At 45.7% G+C, this 20,341-nt stretch overlaps 1 protein-coding gene and 1 pseudogene across 13 annotated transcripts in view; both read right to left on the bottom strand.

Annotated features, from left to right (window-relative positions):
* Window positions 1-9,490: 9,490 nt before the first annotated feature.
* Window positions 9,491-18,385, bottom strand: LOC129143263 (dynein light chain Tctex-type 3-like; annotated as a pseudogene).
* UGGT1 (UDP-glucose glycoprotein glucosyltransferase 1) overlaps window positions 14,109-20,341 on the bottom strand; it is a 106,899-nt gene continuing 100,666 nt past the window's right edge. For 10 of the 13 annotated variants that reach the window (XR_010149720.1, XR_010149721.1, XM_054678976.2 and 7 more), the window contains one exon: window positions 19,206-20,061. Coding sequence is in view for 10 of the 13 variants with exons in the window: in XM_054678976.2 (XP_054534951.1) it covers window positions 20,036-20,061 (26 nt within the window). In the remaining 3 variants the exon portion in view is untranslated. Of the gene's footprint in view, window positions 20,062-20,341 lie in introns of all 13 variants that reach the window. The other 3 variants (XM_001141314.7, XM_063790411.1, XR_010149722.1) reach the window with 2 other exon arrangements.

Genomic DNA, 20,341 nt, shown 5'->3' with positions numbered 1-20,341 from the left:
ATTATATGATCCAGAAATTCCACTCCTAGGTATTTACCCAAAAATAATGGGAAGCTGAGACTCAGATACTGTACGTCAGTGTTCATAGCAGTATTATTCACAATAGCCAAAAGGTGGCAACCATCCAAAAGTCCATCAGCATATGAATGGATAAGCAAAATGCGGTATGTCACATGCAACAGAATATTACTCAGCTTTAAAAAGGAATGAAATTCTGATACATGCTATGGACTTAACTGTGCCCCCTCAAAATGTGTATGGAAGGCCTAACCCCCAATATGATGGCATTGGAGATGGGGCCTTTGGAAGAAAATTAGGTTTAGATGAGGTGATGGGGGCAGGACCCCATGATGGAATGAGTGCCCCATAAGAAGAGGAAGAGCCATGAGTACTCTCCCCTGTGCCAGGTGGGGACACAGCAAGAAGGCAACCTCTGCAAGCCTAAAAGAAAGCCCTCAGCAAACCCAGTCATGCTGGCATTCTGATCTCAGCCTTCCAGCCTTTAGAACTGAGAGAAATACATTTTTTTAATTTTAATTTTAATTTTATATTCTCCAATTTAAAACTTTTAACTAAAAAGTAAACTTTAATGTCGAAAATGCAAACTTGGGGAAGACAGAAAAGATCACACACAAGGCTGTCACTTCACACTTGGAAGGTTGCACAGCAGCTGGGCAGAGGCACTCCTCATTTCCCAGACAGGGCGGCAGCCGGACAGAGACGCTCCTCACTTCCTAGACAGGGCAGCAGCTGGGCAAAGGCACTCCTCACTTGCCAGACAGGGTGGCTGGGCAGAGGCGCTCCTCACTTCCCAGATGGTGGGCAGCCAGGCAGAGGCGCTCTTCACTTGCCAGATGGTGGGCAGCCAGGCAGAGGCTCTCCTCACTTCCCAGATGGGGCGGCAGCTGGGCAGAGGCGCTCCTCGCTTGCCAGATGGTTGGCAGCTGGGCAGAGGCACTCCCCAAATACCAGACCGGGCGGCAGCAGGGCAGAGGCACTCCTGACTTCCCAAACGGGGCGGCAGCTGGGCAGAGATGCTCCTGACTTCCAGACGGTGGGCAGCCAGGGAGAGACTCTCCTCACTTCCCAGACAGGGCGGAAGCCTGGCAGAGGCGCTCCTCACTTCCCAGATGGTGGGCAGCCAGGCAGAGGCGCTCTTCACTTGCCAGATGGTGGGCAGCCAGGCAGAGGCTCTCCTCACTTCCCAGATGGGGCGGCAGCCGGGCAGAGGCGCTCCTCGCTTGCCAGATGGTTGGCAGCTGGGCAGAGGCACTCCCCAAATACCAGACCGGGCGGCAGCAGGGCAGAGGCACTCCTGACTTCCCAAACGGGGCGGCAGCTGGGCAGAGATGCTCCTGACTTCCAGACGGTGGGCAGCCAGGGAGAGACTCTCCTCACTTCCCAGACAGGGCGGAAGCCTGGCAGAGGCGCTCCTCACTTCCCAGATGGTGGGCAGCCAGGCAGAGGCTCTCCTCACTTCCCAGTTGGGCAGCTGGGCAGAGGCGCTCCTCACATCCCATGCGGTGTGGCGGCCGGGCAGAGGCGCTCCTCACATCCCCTCAGTTGGGCAGCTGGGCAGAGGCGCTCCTCACTTCCCGGATGGTGGAGAAATACATTTACGTCGTTTAAGCCAGGGTCTCCGAGCCCAGGGCTGTGGCCGGGTACGGGTCTCTGGCCTGTTAGGAAGCAGGCCGCCAGCAGGAGGAGGGAGGCAGGTGAGCGAGCATCACCGCGCGAGCTCCACCCCCTCTCAGTTCAGCCGCCCCGCTAAATTCTCACAGGAGCGCAAACCTCATCGTGAACTGTGCATGCGAGGGATCTAGGTTGCGCACTCCTTATCAGAATCTAACGAATGCCTGATGATCTGAGGTGGAACAGTTTCATCCTGAAACCATACCCTCACCAACACCCCGTGGAAATATTGTCTTCCACCAAACCAGTCCCTGCTGCCAAAAAGGTTGGGGACCGCTGGTTGAAGCCACCCAGTCTGTGGCATTTTGTTATGGCAGCAGAGCTGACTAAGGGCAGAGCTGACTAAGGCATGCTACAAAGTGGATGAACTTTGAGGACACTATGCTAAGTGAAATTAAGCCAGACATAAAAGGGCAAATATTGTGATCCCACCTACATGAGGTACCCAGAATAGGCAAATTCATACAGACAGGAATTACTAGGGGCTGGGCCCGGCGCGGTGGTTCACCCCTGCAATCCCAGCACTTTGGGGGGCCAAGGCGGGTGGATCACCTGAGGTCAGGAGTTCAAGACCAGGCTGGCCAACATGGTGAAACCCCATCTCTACTAAAAATACAAAAATTAGACGGGTGTAGTGGCACGCACCTGTAATCTCAGCTACTTGGGAGGCTGAGGCACGAGGGGACATGCCTCCTTGAACCCGGGAGATGGAGGTTGCAATGAGCAGAGATGGCGCCACTGCACTCCAGCCTGGGCGATCGAGTAAGACTCTATCTCAAAAACAAAAAGAAGAAGAAGTTTCTAGGGACTTGGAGAGAGAAGAGAAGGGGGAATGATGATTTAAAGGGCACAGAGTTTCTGTATAGGATGATGAAAAAGTGCTGGGAATGAATAGTGGTGATGGTTGCACAACACTGTGAATGTACTTAAGATCACTAAACTGTACATGTAAAAATGGTTAAAATGGTAAATTTTATGTTATATGAATTGCACCACAATAAAATTGCAACCAAAAAAATACATGGAGCAAGCCAGGCATGCTGGTGGGCACCTGTACTACCAGCTACTCAGGAGGCTAAGGTCGGGGGATCATTTGAGCCCAGGAGTTCAAGTCCATCCTCAGCAACATAACGAGACCCCATCTCTAAAAATAATAAAAACATGGAGCAATAATTGACAGCTAAAAAGGGAAATATACATGTTACTGCATAATTATAGTTGGAGTTTTTAAATTGAGATTTTGATTTGCAATTTTTTAATGACTAATGATATTGAAGATCTTTTCATGGGCTTATTGTTCATTTGTATCTCTTCTTTGGGAAATGTCTATTCAAATCCTTCACCCAGTTTTTCACTGGGCAGGTCTTTTGTTTGCTTTTTTTGTTTTTTCTTTTCTGCTCAGTTGTAGGAGTTTCCTATATGATCTGGTATTAATCTGTCATCAGATGTATGAGGCACAAATATTATTCTTATTCCCTAAGTTGTCTTTTCACTCTCATGATGTCCCTTGGTGCACACAAGTTTTTTATTTTAATGAATCCCAATTTATCTGTTTTTTTCTTCTGTTACCTGTGCTTTTGGTGGTATACTGAAGAAATCATTGCCAACTTAGTAGAGTTAAACTTCATCCTCTTGCATGTGGCTATTCAGCTGTCTCAGCACTATTTTTGAAAAGACTGTTCTTACTTTTTGTTTTTTTATCCAAGATGGAGTCTCGCTGTCGCCCAGGCTGGAGTACAGTGGCATGATCTCAGCTCACTGCAGATTCTGCCTCCCAGGTTCAAGCAATTCTCTGCCTCAGCCTCCCGAGTAGCTGGGATTACAGGTGCCTGCCACCATGCCCGGCTAATTTTTTTGTATTTTTAGTAGAGACAGGGTTTCATCATCTTGGCCAGGCTGGTCTTGAACTCCTGACCTCGTGATCCACCCGTCTTGGCCTCCCAAAGTGCTGGAATTACAGGCATGAGCCACCGTGCCCAGCCTGTTCTTACTTTATTTAATTGTTTTGGCACCCACATCAAAAGTCAATTGACCACATATATGAGGGTTTTTCTTTCAGTTCCATCTGTCTACATGTTTATTCTTATGCTCGTACCATACTGTTTTGAATACTGTAGCTTTGTAGTAAGTTTTCAAATTGGGAAGTATGTGTTCTCCAACATTGTTCTGTTTTTATCAACATTGTTCTGTTTTATCAAGAATGCCTAGTCAGGGTCTGCTGAAATTCTATATGTATTTTAGGATGAATTTTTATATTTTTGCAGAAAACAACAGTGGGATTTTGACAAAAATATATTGAATCTTTAGATCAATTTGCAGAGTATTGTCATTTTAACATTACATCTTCCAATTCATGAACACAGTATGTCTTTACATTTATTTAGGACTTTAATTTCTTTCACTAATGTTGTGTAGTTTAGTGTATAGCCTTTCTCACCTTTTGTTTTACTCCTAAGCATTTTATTCTTTTTTGATGATATGTAAGTAGAATTCCTTTTTGGATTGTTCATTGCTAGTGTTTAGAAATACTACTATTTGTGTGTTGATTTTGTATCCTACAACATGGCTGAATTCATTATTTAGTGCTAACAATTTTTGTGGATTCCTTAGGGTTTTCTATATATAAGGTCATATGATCTGTGAACAGAGATAACTTCTTTTCCAATCTGGGTATATTCAGGCACAGTGGTTCATGCCTGTAGCCCCAGCACTTTGGGAGGCTGAGGTGGGAGGATTGTTTGAGCCCAGGAGTTCGAGACCAGCCTGGACAACATGGCAAAACACTATCTCAATAAAAAATACAAAAATTAGCCAGGCGTGGTGGCATGTGCTTGTAGTCTCAGCTACTAGGGAGGCTGAGGTGGGATAATCACCTGAGCCCAGGAGGCTGAGGCCACGGTGGGCTGTGATCATGTCACTGCACCCCAGCCTGGGTGACAGAGTGAGACCCTGTCTCATACACAAAAAGAGTTGGGTGTCTTTTATTTCTTTTTCTTGCCTAATTTCTCCAGCCACAAATTTCAGTACTATGTTGAACAGAGGTGGCAAAAGTGGGTATCATTGTCTTTTTCCTGATCTTAGGGGGAAAGCTTTTAGTCTTACACCACTGCGTATGATGTGGATTTTTCACATACGGTCTTTATCATGCAGGGAATATTCCCTTCTATTCCTAGTTTATTGAGTATTTTTATCATGAAAGGGTATCAAATTTAATCAATTTTTAAAAACAACTGAGATCATCTTTTTTTTTTTTTTTTTTTTAGATGAAGTCTCACTCTGTCACTCAGGCTGGAGTGCAATGGCACAATCCTGGCTCACTGCAACCTCCACCTCCCGAGTTCAAGTGATTCTCCTGCCTCAGCTCCCAAGTAGCTGGGATTACAGGCGCCTGCCACCACACCTGGCTAATTTTTGTATTTTTACTAGAGATGGGGTTTCACCATGTTGGCCAAGCTGGTCTTGAACTCTGGGCCTCAAGTGATCCACCAACCTCAGCCTCCCAACGTGCTGGGATTACAGGCATGAAACACCGCGCCTGGCTGAATCTAGTATTTTTCCTTCATTCTATTAATATGGCATGGCACAGTGAAAGATTTTTCTATGTTAAACTACCTTTGCTCTGGGGATAAATTCCACTTGCCCATGGCGTATAATCAATTTAATATACTGCTGAATTTGGTTCGGTAGTATTTTGTTGAGAATTTTTGCTTCTTCATAAGGAAGATTAGCCTCCACTTTTCTTATAGGATCTTTGTACCCTACAAGATACAAAGCTTTGGTATCAGGGTAATGCTGGCCTCATAGAATGAGTTCAGAAGTGTTCTTCCCTCTTCGATTTTCTGGATGAGTTTGAGAAACAGTGGTACATTAATCTCTAAATATTCAGTAGAGTTCACCAGTAAAGCTATCTGGTCCTGGGAATTTCTTTTTTGGGAGGTTTTTGCTTATTGGTTCACTCTCCTTACTTGTTATAGGTTTAGTCTGATTTTCTAGTTCTTTTTTCCCAGTTTTGTTAGTTTGTATGTTTATAGAAATTTGTCCTTGGCTGTGTCCAGTGGCTCATGCCTATAATTCCAGCACTTTGGGAGGCAGAGACCAGCAGATCACTTGAGGTCAGGAGTTTGAGACCAGCCTGGCCAACATAGCTAAATCCCGTCTCTACCAAAAATACAAAAAAATCTAGCCAGGCCTGGTGGCAAGTGCCTGTAGTCCCAGCTACTCAGGAGGCTGAGGTGGGAGGATTGCTTGAACCTGGGAGGCAGAGGTTGCAGTGACCCAAGATCATGCCACTGGCACTCCAGCCTGGGCAACAGGTGCTATATGGGGAGAAGCTTTCAGGACAGCAGCCTTTTGAAGCTTCTTAATTTCATTCTTGATCATTCTGTTCCTCATTTTCTTTGCCTTCATGACTAAAATGATCAAAATCTATCATTTTGGCTTCCCCTTCTTTGGCTTCACTCTTCTTGGCCCATTGTGTGCCTGTCCATTTTGTATTGATGGTTGCCTTCTGCCAGGCTTCTTGGCCATGCCTCTGGGGTGGGCACTGTGTGGGAACTTGAGGATAAAGTCAGTGAGCTGCATGCATTTAAATGGCACGGCCTGTCTCCTTACCTGAGTGCAAGCTCCACCAACCAAAGCCCTGTTCTCATCAACGACATCTATAATCGCAACCAGCTTTCCAGCATGAGGTCCAGAGATGTAAGCCACTTGGCCAACCTCCACAAAGTGCCTGAACACCATGTTGGTGGCGCCCATCAAGAAGCTAAATCTTCTGATAGAAGGGTAAACAGAAGCAGCTGCCACCACTGCCAAGAGGGCCAAAACTAAAGCAGGTGCCTGTGCTGCTTCCTCAGGGTACACCAGACCAGCCAAAATTTACAGATCCAATTTTTTTTGGAGGAGGAGATCAGCACTGCCTACCCTGGCACCAGTGAGATGTTCCAAGAGTGCAGGCAGCCAACCCTACAGCTGAGAAGGGAGGATGGTGGTGGGTCACATATGCCACTCACTCACAAATCAGCAGTGTCTCCCTTCAGGAAGTGCTTCCCTGGTGGTTGTAAGTGTTTGAACAGGGTCCAGAGCTCCAGAATAGTTGCTTCCAGTTGATCTTGCCAGATCAATGACTCAGTGCAGTGACCACCCCCTAGATCTCTTTCACCCTATCTACTTTCATTTAACGTGCAATTCTGGTAAATTCCTTTTTAAAGTCCAAGCGAAAATCTTAGCCTTTTATTTAGAGTGTTTAAGAAAATTAACTTATAATGTAATTACTGATATTTTTTAGTTTTGAGTTTGATGGCTACTATTTAGTCATTTGTCTCCTCTGTACTGATTCTTTTGTCCTTCCATTCCTGTCTTCTATTGGGTTGATCAAGTTTTATGTTTCAGGGGAATTTTTTAATTAAAAAAACTTTTTTTTCATTTTTAACTTGTTTTGTAGAGATGGAGTCTCGCTATGTTGCCCAGGCTGGTCTCGAACTCCTAGGCTCAAGTGATCCTCCCACCTTGGCCTCTCAAAGTGCTGGAATTACAGGCAAGAGCCAGTGTGCCCAGCCTTAATTTTTTTGAGACAGAGTCTCACTGGAGTGCAGTGGTATGATCTCAGCTCGGTGCAACCTCTGCCTCCCGAGTTCAAGTGATTCTCCTGCCTCAGCCTCCCAAGTAGCTGGGACTACAGGTGCCCGTCACCACACCCGGCTAGCTTTTGTATTTTCAGTAGAGATGGGGTTTCACCATGTTGGCCAGGCTGGTCTCAAACTCCTGACTTCAGGTGATCTGCCCGCCTTGGCTCCCAAAGTGCTGGGATTACAGGCATGAGCCACCGCGCCCACCGGCCCTAATTTTTAAAAAGTTTTAAGCAGTTCCATTGTACCTCTTCTTTTGCTTTTTGGCTATAACACTTTGCATTTTTCAGATGGCTGCACTACAGAAAGCAATATGCTGCCTTAGCTTATCAGTTTCTCCTGCCCTGTCCTCATAACAAATCACAGTAGATTTAAGAAACTTACAACTCCCATCCTTTGTGTGATTGTCATATATTTTACTCTACATACTATACACCCCGCAATATGCCAATGTTATTTCTGTTTCAAGCAATCAATGGTCTTGTAAATAACTCAAGTAAAGAAAAAAATAGTGTATTTACCCACATATTTACTATTTCCAGTGCTCCCTTCCTCCCTGGAGGTTTGAATTTATATTTGGCATCATTTCCCTTTTTTTCTTTTTTGAGACAAAGTCTCACTCTTGTCGCCCAGGCTGGAGTGCAGTGGCGCGATCTCGGCTCACTGCAAGCTCTGCTTCCCGGGTTCATGCCATTCTCCTGCCTCAGCCTCCAGCTGGGACTACAGGTGCCCATCACCACGCCCACGCCCGGCTTTTTTTTTTTTTTTTTTTTTGTATTTTTAGTAGAGACTGTATTTCACCGTGTTAGCCAGGATGGTCTCGATCTCCTGACCTTGTGATCCGCCTGCCTCGGCCTCCCAAAGTGCTGGGATTACAGGTGTGAGCCACCGTGCCCAGCAATTTTTGTACTTTTTTTTTAGTAGAGATGGAGTTTCACCATGTTGGCCAGGGTGGTCTCTAACTCCTGACCTCAGGGGACCTGACTGCCTCGGCCTCCAAAAGTGCTGGCATTACAGGCGCGAGCCACTGTACCTGGCCCTTTTTTTTTTCAGCACAGGAAGATAATATTTATTATATTTTAATTAGAAACACAGAAGATAGCAAGTTCACGAGGTATGAATTTTTTTTCTTAAACCAGGCTTCAACAACAATAAAAAATAAGTCTGCATATATATTTTGGTCACTATTATAATCTTCAAGGGCACAAAAGCCAGCAGCATAAAGAAACATGAATAATGACTGAGAATTTCTGATGTGCCAAAAACAAAGATCACTGCACTAAACTCATTTATTTTGTTAATATTATTCTTTTATTTATTTATTTATTTTGAGACTGAGTCTTGCTCTGTTGCCAAGGCTGGAGTACAGCGGTGCGATCTCAGTTCATTGCAACCTCCACCTGCTGGGTTCAAGCAATTCTCCTGCCTCAGCCTCCTGAGTGGCTGGGACTACAGGCACATACCACCACGCCTGAATAATTTTTTGTATTTTTTAGTAGAGATGGGGTTTCACTGTGTTAGCCAGGATGGTCTCAATCTCCTGACCTTGTGATACACCCACCTCAGCCTCCCAAAGTGCTGGGATTACAGGTGTGAGCCACCGCGCCCAGCCAATTGTATACTTTTAATCTATACTTTATTCCACTCAATTTGAACCCCACGTAATAAGTCTTTAAAATTATTTACAGATGGTTGTAACTAAAGCAATGACAAAATTTACTACTTGTATAGATAAGACTGATAATAAACCCTTTAACTAAGAGTTGCATATTTTATATGCACTTTTAACTTGCTAGGAGCAACTCTTAAAATTACATCTATAATTCTGTCAGAAAGCACTAAGTGCTTTTCATTTTGCTTACTTTTTATTTATTTATTTTTTTTGAGACGGAGTCTTGCTCTGTGGCCCAGGCTGGAGTGCAGTGGCGCAATCTCGGCTCACTGCAAGCTCCACCTCCTGGGTTCACGCCATTCTCCTGCCTCAGCCTCCCAAGTAGCTGGGACTACAGGCACCCGCCACCACGCCCAGTTAATTTTTTTGTATTTTTTAGTACAGACGGGGTTTCACCATGTTAGCCAGGATGGTCTCGATCTCCTGACCTTGTGATCCGCCCGTCTCGGCCTCCCAGAGTGCTGGGATTACAGCGTTTTGCTTATATAATGCACGCTTGTCATCTAGCACACTAATAAATATTACTCATTTTTTGAAAAGATACACTGACAAATTCTTAAGTTAATGGCTTTAGCCCAATATTTTTAGTCAGTTAAAGAACACTAGCAATGGCAAAAACGTTGACAATACAGTTCATGGTCCAGTTCTCCCATCTGATGGTACAGGTTCCATCAGATGTGGTATTCCAAAAACAGGAGCTGGCTGTATGAAAGCCATATGCGCTCTTCTGGACCACTGCACAGGTCACAATATATGTATAAGCTTTTCCCAACTTAACCAGATGTGTTAAGGATTGTTCCACTATGCTTGGTTGATGATGTGATTATAATCTTCACCAGCACACACTCTTTGACAATATTGTGGGCTTCCTTAGCATTGAAGCCAACCTCAGGGTCGGGAGAACGGGTCAGGTGGGGCAGATCCCAGGCCCATTGGAGAGGACCAGGGCTTGGAGGACACTGAACCCCAACTCTTGGGGCCACCCCCCTGGGAGCCTTTTTTTTTTTTTTTAAGCAATTTTGTAGTACTTGCCTCCTACAATGAATTCTGTCAGCATTCAGTTACCCCAAAATGTTTTTATTCCAACTTTTTTTTTTTTTTTTTTTGAGACAGTCTCCCTCGGTCACCCAGGCTGCACTGCAACGGCATGATCTCGGCTCATTGCAACCTCTGCCTCCCGGGTTCAAGCGATTGTCCTGCCTCAGCCTCCCTAGTAGCTGGGATTACAGGTTCCTGCCACCACACCCGGCTAATTTTTGTATTTTTAGTAGAGATGGGGTTTCACAATGTTGGCCAGGCTGGTCTCAAACTCCTGACCTCAGGTGATCCACCCGCCTCGGCCTCGCAAAGTGCTGGGATTACAGGTGTGAGGCACCGCGCCTGGCCCCAGCTTCATTTTTGAGGAATATTTTCCCTGCATGTAGGATGTTAGCTCCTTTCAGCATTCTGTGACGTCACTCCCCTGTTCCTGATGGGAAGTCAGCTGTTATTTTCATTGTTGCTCCCCTACACATCAGGTGTTTTTGTTTTCCTGGCTACTACTTTTTCATGATTTTATCTTTAATTTTCAGCATTTGACTATGATGCACCTAGGTGTGGCCTTCTTTATATTCATCCTGCTTTTAAGGGGAGGGAGTGGTAATTCCGGTGAGGCCAGATGCAGATCAAGAGAGAAACGGTAAATTTGACATGTCGCACTCAGTTCCCTGGGGAGAAACAGCACTCCACGCAGGGCCACTCAGTGGAAGCAACCACTGGTTATGGGGCACAGGGAGCAGGGGAATGTGGGCAAGGCCCCTTATTGTGGTTTCCCAGGAAGGAACAGGTGAGGCAGAGGCAGCAGACTGAGACTGACTGGAATAATCTCAGCTGGCGCTGGGCCACAGGGGCTGTTGCAGGATGTCTGGTACTGCCCTGGGGTGTCAGAGTGCTGGCCTGGAGCTTGAGCTGAAGAAGGGAGGTAGTTGAGGGTGTAAACTTGATTGGCTGCTCTAGAGGACTGACTGGCCTCTAGCCAGGACCTCAAAGCTAGGGCCTCAAAACTGGGTCAAGACCGCATTTTTAAAAACCAAACAATTTTGGCCAATATTTGGCCGTATTTTTTTTTCTGCCACATTTTCTCTCCTCTCCTGGGATTCTAGTTACGCATTTGTTATACTGTCTCACAGTTTACTGAGTCTCTGCTCATTTATTCTTTTTCAATCTCTTCTTCCACTTTGTTTTTCAATTTAGATAATTTCTATTAACCTGTCTTCAAGTTTACTGACTTTTCTTCTGCAAATGGGGAAATGGGGAGATGCAGATCAAGAGTACAAACTCTCAGTTTAAAGATAAGTTCTGTGGGGCTGGGCATGGTGGTTCATGCCTGTAATCCCAGCACTTTGGGAGGCCAAGGTGGGCAGATTGCCTAAGGTCAGGAGTTTGAGACCAGCCTGACCAACATGGTGAAACTCCATCTCTACTAAAAATACAAAAATTAGCCAGGTGCAGTGGCAGTTGCCTGTAATCCCAGCTACTCAGGAGGCTGAGGCAGAAGAACTGCTTGAACCCAGGAAGTGGAGGTTGCAGTGAGGCCAGATCGCAACATTGCACTTAAGCCTGCGCCATAGGCCAGGCATGGGGGCTCACGCCTCTAACCCTAGCACTTTGGGAGGCCAAGGCGGGCGGATCACGAGGTCAGGAATTTGAGACCAGCCTGAACAACATGGCGAAACCCCGTCTCTACTAAAAATACAAAAATTAGCCGGGCATGGTGGTGCACGCCTATAATCCCTGCTACTCAGGAGGCTGAGGCAGGAGAATTGCTTGAATCCGGGAGGCGGAGGTTGCAGTGAGCTAAGATCACACCACTGCACTTCAGCCTGGGCGACAGACCGAGGCTCCGTCTCAAAAAAAGAAAAAAAGATAAGTTCTGGCGATCTAATGTGCAGCACAGGTGGGGATGGGTGTCCTAATTCAGTGGTGATAATCACACAATGCACATGTGTAGCAAATCATCACACGGGACACCTGGAATATACACAATCTTTGTCAATTAAATAAATAAATATATATATACACATATACCTACACAGACACACAAACTCAGGACGTATCAAAAGGCAATAAAAAAGCATCCACTTATGTCTAAGAAAAACGTTCATAATTATTTTAACATTTTTATTGAATGATTTCAACACCTTGGTTTATGGGTTGTTTTGATTTTTTTTTTTTGAGACAGGGTCTCACTCTGTCACCCAGGCTGGAGTGCAATGGCACTATCACAGCTCACCGCAGCCTCAACCTCCCAGGCTCAAATGATCTTTCCACCGCAGCCTTCTGAGTAGCTGGGACTACAGGCACATACCACCATGCCTGGCTAATTTTTTGTATTTTTTGTAGAGATGGGGTTTCACCATGTTGCCGAGGCTAGTCTCGAACTCCTGGGCTCCAACAATCCAACCGCCTCGGCTTCCCAAAGTCCTGGGGTTACAGGTGTGCACCACCGCACCCAGCCTGATTTTTTTTCTTGATCACGTCATATATTCCCACTTCCTGTCGTGCCTACTGATGTGGTTATATACAGGACATTCTGAATAATATACTATAGACACTCTGGATTCAGTTTTTTCCCACAAAAACTTTTGTTTTAGCAGAGTTTGGTTACTAGCGATCACCCTGATTCTGCGAAGCCTTCATTTTAGGCTTTACGAGGGTAGGTCTATCTTAGTGTTGCCCTCAGTCCTAGACCCTAGATTTGAGTTCTGTGATGTGGTCCTAATCCTAAGGCCTACACCCAGGGTTTTCGATGCAAAGTCTGAAATAGTTACCAAATCCCTCTAATTTGATGGAAAATGAATTCTAAACTTCTTCTCCCCAGCACATCTTCTGAAATCTCTACTCAGCTTTTCCAGCCTTCCAAGTGTTGCTTTCCATTTGGAATTCTGCCCTGTTTATGTATAATACAGGAACCTGCCAAGAACTTGATGAGACTATACAAGGCAAAGTTGGGGGCTTCTATGGCTTCCTCCTTTCTGGGATGTGCCCCCACACCAGTGTGCAGCGGCCAAGAACGTCCTGAAGTGACTTGGCTCCTGGGCCTAGTAAGCCTGCCACCTTCTGTTTTATTCCCTGTGAGCCACATGAGGTTTCACTTCTTCTGATGGTTCGTGCTCTCCCTCTCTTGCCGGTATCTCAGCAGGCTCTAGTGCTTTTCAAATAGTGTGTGTAATGATCAGGCGTAGGCTGGTCTGACACATGCTGCTCTGCCCTTCCTGGATGCCAGACTGTAATCAGATGTTTAAGTGTTAAAATAAACTCCAACTTCCTTTTCTTTATCTGGATGATGGATATGCTAGTGCCTTCACTTTGTGAAAAACTGTCAGGGTGTGTGTTTATGTAGTTTTCAGTATGTGCTACAGACCTCAACACAAAGTTTATTACAAGAAAAAACCCATTTAGTGCCAGCACCCAGTTTAAACCCCTGAAGGGCCTTCTTGTGCCCCCAGGATCAAACCCATTCCCCCTCTCCTGGCCACGTGCAGGCTTCCATGCAGCTCCCTCAAAAACACTAGCTCACGCTCCTCCCCTCTGCCCACCCCTCGCCCCTACTTAGTCCTCAGGCTTCAACCTAAGCACCACCTCCTTGTAGCAGCTTAGTCCTGGTCCTGCACCTTAGGGCCCTCTCTTGCGCCTTCACAGGCACCAGGTGCCCCTCCCCGCCCTCCCCATCATCACACAGAGACTACATCCTCAGTGCATATCCACCCCGGAGTAGGAGCTCAGAGAACTGGCAAAATGCAAAGTCCATGCCACCCTCCTGAGGAACTCTGCCGGCCCAGGGGTCTCATGACACCTTCTTGCCTTGAGGTTCCCCCTCCCACCCCACCTGTTATGCCTGCCTGCCAAGTTCTGCCTGGGGCAGCTCCCAGAGGTTGAGGACCTGGAGGAGACCTGGGTGCTTTGGATCCTCAGAATCCAAAGAACTGGATGCAACCCGAAGCCAGCCCCAGCAGCAGACAAGACTCAGGTAAAGCCCTCGTTCCTCTGTCTGGGTTTGCAGCTTCTGCTAGATGAAGGGGTTGGACTTTGTGCTCTATCAATCTGCCCTTCCTAAACACAAAGGCCAAATGACTGCGCAGTTTTAAAGAAGAGAGGAAACGTTTATTGTGTTGAGCAGACCTTATTTTCATTACAGTACCAGAAAGTTCATTCTCAATTCCCTTCGAATGCAGAGATTCTGCAGACATTTAAAAGCCCAATGCTGTTCCCAAGCAAGGGGCAGCACCTGACAACAATGCTGCATTTAATGGAGCAGGATTACAGTAACATTGGATATTCATAAAGAAGATTTTTAAAGTACACAGTTTCCTTAAAAATTATAACATTTTCCCACCTTTATTTTGTTATTACCACGAATAACTGGTTGGTTGGAAAACATGGTACTTGATAATCTTTTGTTGTCAACCTTAAGTTAATGTATTTTGCTTTCTGCTGTTGTTGTTAAGAGACGTTATGCCCATTTCTCTGGAAATCTCAATGGTGACAAGTAAGGCAAGGCATACAATACATTCCTGTCCCACTGCAATCTTCCACAGCTAGCCTCTGCACTGCTGGGTATCTGGGAAAGACTCAGGAGAGGACCTTTTGCTTGCAAATCCTCAAACTCCTGACCTCGGGTGATCCGCCCACCTTGGCCTCCCAAGGTGCTAGGATTACAGGCGTGAGCCACCACGCCCGGCGCTTGCGAATACTGACCACAGAGTTTAACCTTCATGGGCTCCTTCTAGGAAGCAGGCGGCCACTTGCCGCAGACTTTGCAGTTTGTTTTTATAAATTGTCACTGATCAATGACAGCCTGAGGGAATGGGACCCTCTACTCAATTCATTGACTTCCTGCTTTCTACTGCCTCCCAGAAGTGTCATTTCATTTCTGGATATAGAGAAATGAAAGACCAAAGAATGAAATGAGAAATCTGTATCCTCTAGGCATTTCAGGTATATACCCTGAAATATCAATAACCACTGAAGTTCATGATGTCTCATTTGCTTGAATTCAATCAGGTAATTACCAAAATCCTGATTAAGATCTTTCCCTCACTACCTCAAGGCAGAGAAAACATGAACTTAAAAAAGTTATCTTACCAAACTACACACGACAAGCTATATTTGATTAACTCCAATCATCCCACAAAAATGTGCCCATAAAACAAGTACTTAAAAAACTAATTATTAAAATTACACAACAATGGGACAGGCGCGGTGGTTCACGCCTATAATCCCAGCACTTTGGGAGGCCGATGCGGGTGGATCACTTGAGGTCAGGAGTTCGAGACCACCCTGGCCAACATGGCAAAACCCCGTCTCTACTAAAAATACAAAAATTAGCTAGGCATAGTGGCAGGCACCTGTAATCCCAGCTACTCAGGAGGTTGAGTCAGGAGAATCTCTTGAACCCGGGAGGCAGAGGCTGCAGTGAGCTGAGATCGTGCCACTGCACTCCACTCCAGCCTGAGCAACAGAGCGAGATTCTGTCTCAAAAAAAAAAAAAAAAGCAAAAATTAGCCAGGTGTGGTGGCGCACACCTGTAATCCCAGCTACTCGGAAGGCTGAGGCAGGAGAATCACCTGAACCCAGGAGGCAGAGGTTGCAGTGAGCCAAGGTCACACCATTGTACTCCAGCCTGGGCAACAAGAGCAAATCTCTGTCTTGAGGGGGAAAAAAAAACACGTAACAATGGAATACATATATTTAAATAACTGCACATAATACACCCTCCATTTTTGTTACCAAGAGAAAGCTTCCATCAGGTAGCTTTACCAATACATTTCCATTCCCATGAAATGCAATACCACAGTACTAATATTCTATTCAGAAAAACAGACTACAATTCCCTTGTAACTCTTTTTCTTTTTCCCTTGTAACTCTTGAGTTCTTTCTTTTAATCACTCAGGCCACATTAGGGAAGGCCATTTTAGAAAAGGACTGCTTTCAAGTATCTAAATATACTTCTGGAGGGCGGGGGAGGAAGGGAGTCATTTTACACTTGTCACTCTCAGGGTGATGTCTGACTGTCCAAGTCACGGGGTCAGTAGGGTAGGTTTCCTGGCTAAAGGAAACTCGGGGAGTTCTTTCCTCCCTACCACCTGGGCCAGTCTCTTCCCACTGTCCCTAGCTCTTGGCCCTCTACTCAGGGACTTGGTCCCCACAATCAGATGAAAACTCATTCAGGCAGAGCCTTGACAAGGTTCAGAACACAAGGGCTTGACCGGACATAGTGGCTCACGCCTGTAATCCCAGCACTTTGGGAGGCCGAGGTGGGCAGATCACCTGAGGTCAGGAGTTTGAGATCAGCCTGGCCAACCAACATGGTAAAACCCCGTCTCTACTAAAAATACAAAAATTAACCAGGCATGGTGGCAGGCGCCTGTAATCCCAGCTACTCAGGAGGCTGAGGCAGGAGAATTGTTTGAACTTGGGAGGCAGAGGTTGAAGTGAGCCAAGATCGCACCACTGCACTCCAGCCTGGGTGACAGAATGAGACTCTCTTAAAAAAAAAACCCACAAGGGCTTAAGGACAGCAGAGCAAATTAAGCTCCATTTATGGAAACTGTTTTAATTTTTTTTTTTTTTTTTTTGAGACGGAGTCTCGCTCTATTGCCAGGCTGGAGTGCAGTGACACGATCTCGGCTCACTGCAACCTCCACCTCCCGGGTTCAAGTGATTCTCCTGCCTCAGCCTCCCGAGTAGCTGGGACTACAGGTGTGTGCCACCATGCCCAGCTAATTTTTGTATTTTTAGTAGAGACGGGGTTTCACCATGTTGGCCAGGATGGTCTCTATCTCTTGACCTGGTAATCCACCTGCCTCGGCTTCCCAAAGTGCTGGGATTACAGGTGTAAGCCACTGTGCCTGACCGGAAACTGTTTCTTAACATACATCATGCACGTAATCTTCGCTCTCCCAAGAGGCTTTCACCCAAGTAGACAGGCAAGCATCTATGTGTTCAATTCGAAATGCAACAATGACAGATGTACAACTTTACCACTCTTAAAGAAACTAACATGCCATCCATTATTCTCCATGTGGGAAACATTCAGTAAACTTCTAAAACCAAACACAGGACTCTGGCATATCCCCACACCCCCAGCAGCAGGCTGTGACAGGCTTTGATCTCAATCAAATGCCACTGTACACAGAACATAAAAACAGGCTCATGATGCTGCATGTCACTCTGACATATCACATTATTTCATATTACTCTGTCACTTACTCAGAAACAAAAGTCTCCACTATGGCATGATTGAGAGAGAAAATAATTCATTTTATATAAATAATAGCTAAGAACAACATACTGTGAACAGTTTCCAGAGTTTGAACATTCAGCACAATCAATTCTTACTTCTTGGGAAAAAAATATCTTACCTATCTTTTCTGTTACAGTATGCCTTCTTGGAGAAAACATTTTAGTGGTAACATCATTTTCTGGGGCATTCGGTTAATTTTGAAAGATGATTATGCCACATGAACCAAAAACAAAAAAAAAACAAAAAAAAACTGGCAGGAGGAGGAGGGTCCTAGGCCATTCTGGAAGCAAGCTGGGTTTTGCATTATTCAGAGTCAACTATTAAGCTGACTTATGTTAGAATGGTGACAGATAAGAGGCAATGAGTGACACCAGGACATGCACAGCACACAGAGAATATGGTCTACTCTTGTCTTCCCTGCACAGAATAAACATAAGAGGCTTGGTAGAAAGACATGGGGAAAGGTGCTATGGGGGCCAGCATTTGGAAAGCATATATCCCAGTGACTTGAGTATTTCCTGTTCAACCTCCTGGACGAGAAACTGGGAAAAGGCACACTTCCGCCCACAGTTGTGGACAGCAGCAGTCACCTGTCTGAATGCTTCATTCAATGTGAAGATGCAGCTTGAACAAAAGTTTCTTTTTGTTTGTTTGTTTTCTGAGATGGAGTCTCGCTCTGTCACCCAGGCTGGAGTGCAGTGGCACGATCTCAGCTCACTGCAACCTCTGCCTCCTGGGTTCAGGCGATTCTCCTGTCTCTGCCTCCCGAGTAGCTGGGAATAGAGGGTGAGCCACCACACCCAGCTAATTTTTGTATTTTTAGTAGAGACGGGGTTTCACCATATTGGCCAGGCTGGTCTTGAACTCCTGACCTCATGATCCGTCCGCCTCAGCCTCCCAAAGTGCTGGGATTACAGGTGTGAGCCACCGCGCCTGGCCGAACAAAAGTTTTTTAATCTTACTGATCCCATCTCTCCAGCTGCTCTGAACAGAGGGGCAGGGTGGGGAAAGTCATGTCACAGACTCTGCCCACAGCAGCCATTCTGAGGTGCCTTTTCAGTCTCTTACCCTCTTTCGAGCTTTCCTCTTCTTAATTTTTTGTTTTGTTTTCATTGTACTCATTAATCCCCTCCTCAATTTTTAACAGAATTATAAAAGCAAAGTCAAAAGGTCCTTCAGGATGACTGGGAGGCTTCCTAGGCTAACTTTTGCATTTGAAAATGGAAAAAATAAATTACTTGATATTTGTGATAAGACTAAGATTTCTTAAAAAGTCTGCACATCAATATATTACCTGGCTTAGGAGGGTGAGGGCACAGTATCCATCTGCACCCTCTCCTCATATTTTTTAAAAACAGGCAAAATATGTAAGAAAAGGCTGGTGCACGTTGGAAGACAGAGCGTGCCTGTCTATGCCCGTGCTGCTGTGCCCTGCAGCCTGGCAGATGGAGTCGGATGCTGGGGCCTCATGCCCACTTAGGCCAATAACATACTCAAGACTCTACAGCCCGTTCACCAGCAAAGTATGCCCTGAGGGGCAACACTGGCTGTGGAAGTGAAGACACACAAAGCAGGGACTAAAGGCAAATGGGGCTTCACGAGGCAGCGACATGAAGACAGAACTGGTGTGAGCGCCAAAGGCAACCTGCAGGGCTCACATAAAAGGAAAATAGGACAGAAAGCCAGGAGTTCCACAAGCAGAATCATTTCTGGTCTTATATCTGAGGGCATTTGTAGAGAAAAGTCCAAGGCAATGTCCCCTGGGTCTGAGAGAAAAATCCTACGCAAAAGAGGGCAGACAATGCGGTGCTCGTCTTGAGGGAGCCTGACCCTGACCCTGACGGGCTGGATGCGAGAGGGGCTGAGTATGGCTGTATCCAGTAAGGAAACTGGTAGCAGACTTTTCTAGAAGGTGGAAAGAAAAAGCAAAGACTTTCACAGATACAAAAATTGTTTTCAAAACAATTACCTAGAAAGTTCACTGCAGTTGGGTGGGGAATAAGTGTAATATTTTCATTTCAAATGAGCCATGGTGCTACTAATGGATTATAAAAGACGATGGCCAGTTCTGGTCTTCCTTCCCTTCCCATAACCCCCGAACCTTCCTACTCCTGACATTTTCCCTACCCTCACTGCAACGCACCCCCATCCTGACGCAAAATTAATTTGCCCAGCCACTGCACTGAACCAGCCTTGACACACAATTGTTGGTTGGATTTCAATTAAACAATGCACCTAATGTGTTGGAAGAGAAGGTGGGGAGGGCACAAGGATGTTGGCGTAAACCTGGAGGTGTGTGGACCTTGGACAGAGCTTCCACCGGCCAGACCCAGGGCAGGGTGGGCATCTGCAGTGCAGCGCAGGCTGCAGGTAAACTGAGGTAAGGAAGAACATGGTGGCTCTAGCTGGCCCTGCTTTCCGAGACAGTGCAGCATGTGTGTGCTCTTGGGTGTGGGCACCAAAAAACTCATTTTCTTCCAGTTGCTGCTGCCATTCCACCCTCTGGCTAGAAGAATGCTCTTTACAGAGTCCAAAGGATCAGCCACTTGGTCTTCCTCTGAGGTACAAATCCAATAGAGCTTTAATCCCAAAGATCCAGTGGCCACCAGAGTACAGAAGTCAGAATCAAATGCTCAGAATCAAAAGGTGTGGCACTCCTGCCCAGCCGGTTTATCAGCAGTTGTATAGACAGATCAGAAAAAACTAGCATTTATTATAAAAACTGTTTTTCAAATGGGGTGATTTCCTGTCCTTCTCCAGAGATCATAATTCTTCACGTTTCTGAGGACCTAAGGAAAAGGAGAACCACAGAAAAGAAAACAGATGATCTTCAAATTACAAACACCACCAAGTGGGCATGTTTCATCACTGGAACCTATTCTTTGTACCTCCACCTTCATCTTATCTCACTTACTAAATCTTTGGGATTTGTGCTTTTGTACTGTATTTTGAAAGCAACAACTAAATTAAAGATTTTTTAAAAACGGAAACTATCTGTAAACCCCACTCCAACTGAATTGTTTTCACAAATACAATATTTACTTTCAGTAAACATTGCATGCATTTTTT

This window comes from Pan troglodytes, chromosome 13 (genome assembly GCF_028858775.2).
Source record: "Pan troglodytes isolate AG18354 chromosome 13, NHGRI_mPanTro3-v2.0_pri, whole genome shotgun sequence".
Classification (NCBI taxonomy): domain Eukaryota; kingdom Metazoa; phylum Chordata; class Mammalia; order Primates; family Hominidae; genus Pan; species Pan troglodytes.
Note: the sequence above shows the minus strand (reverse complement) of the source record. Positions and strands in the feature narration are given on the sequence as shown.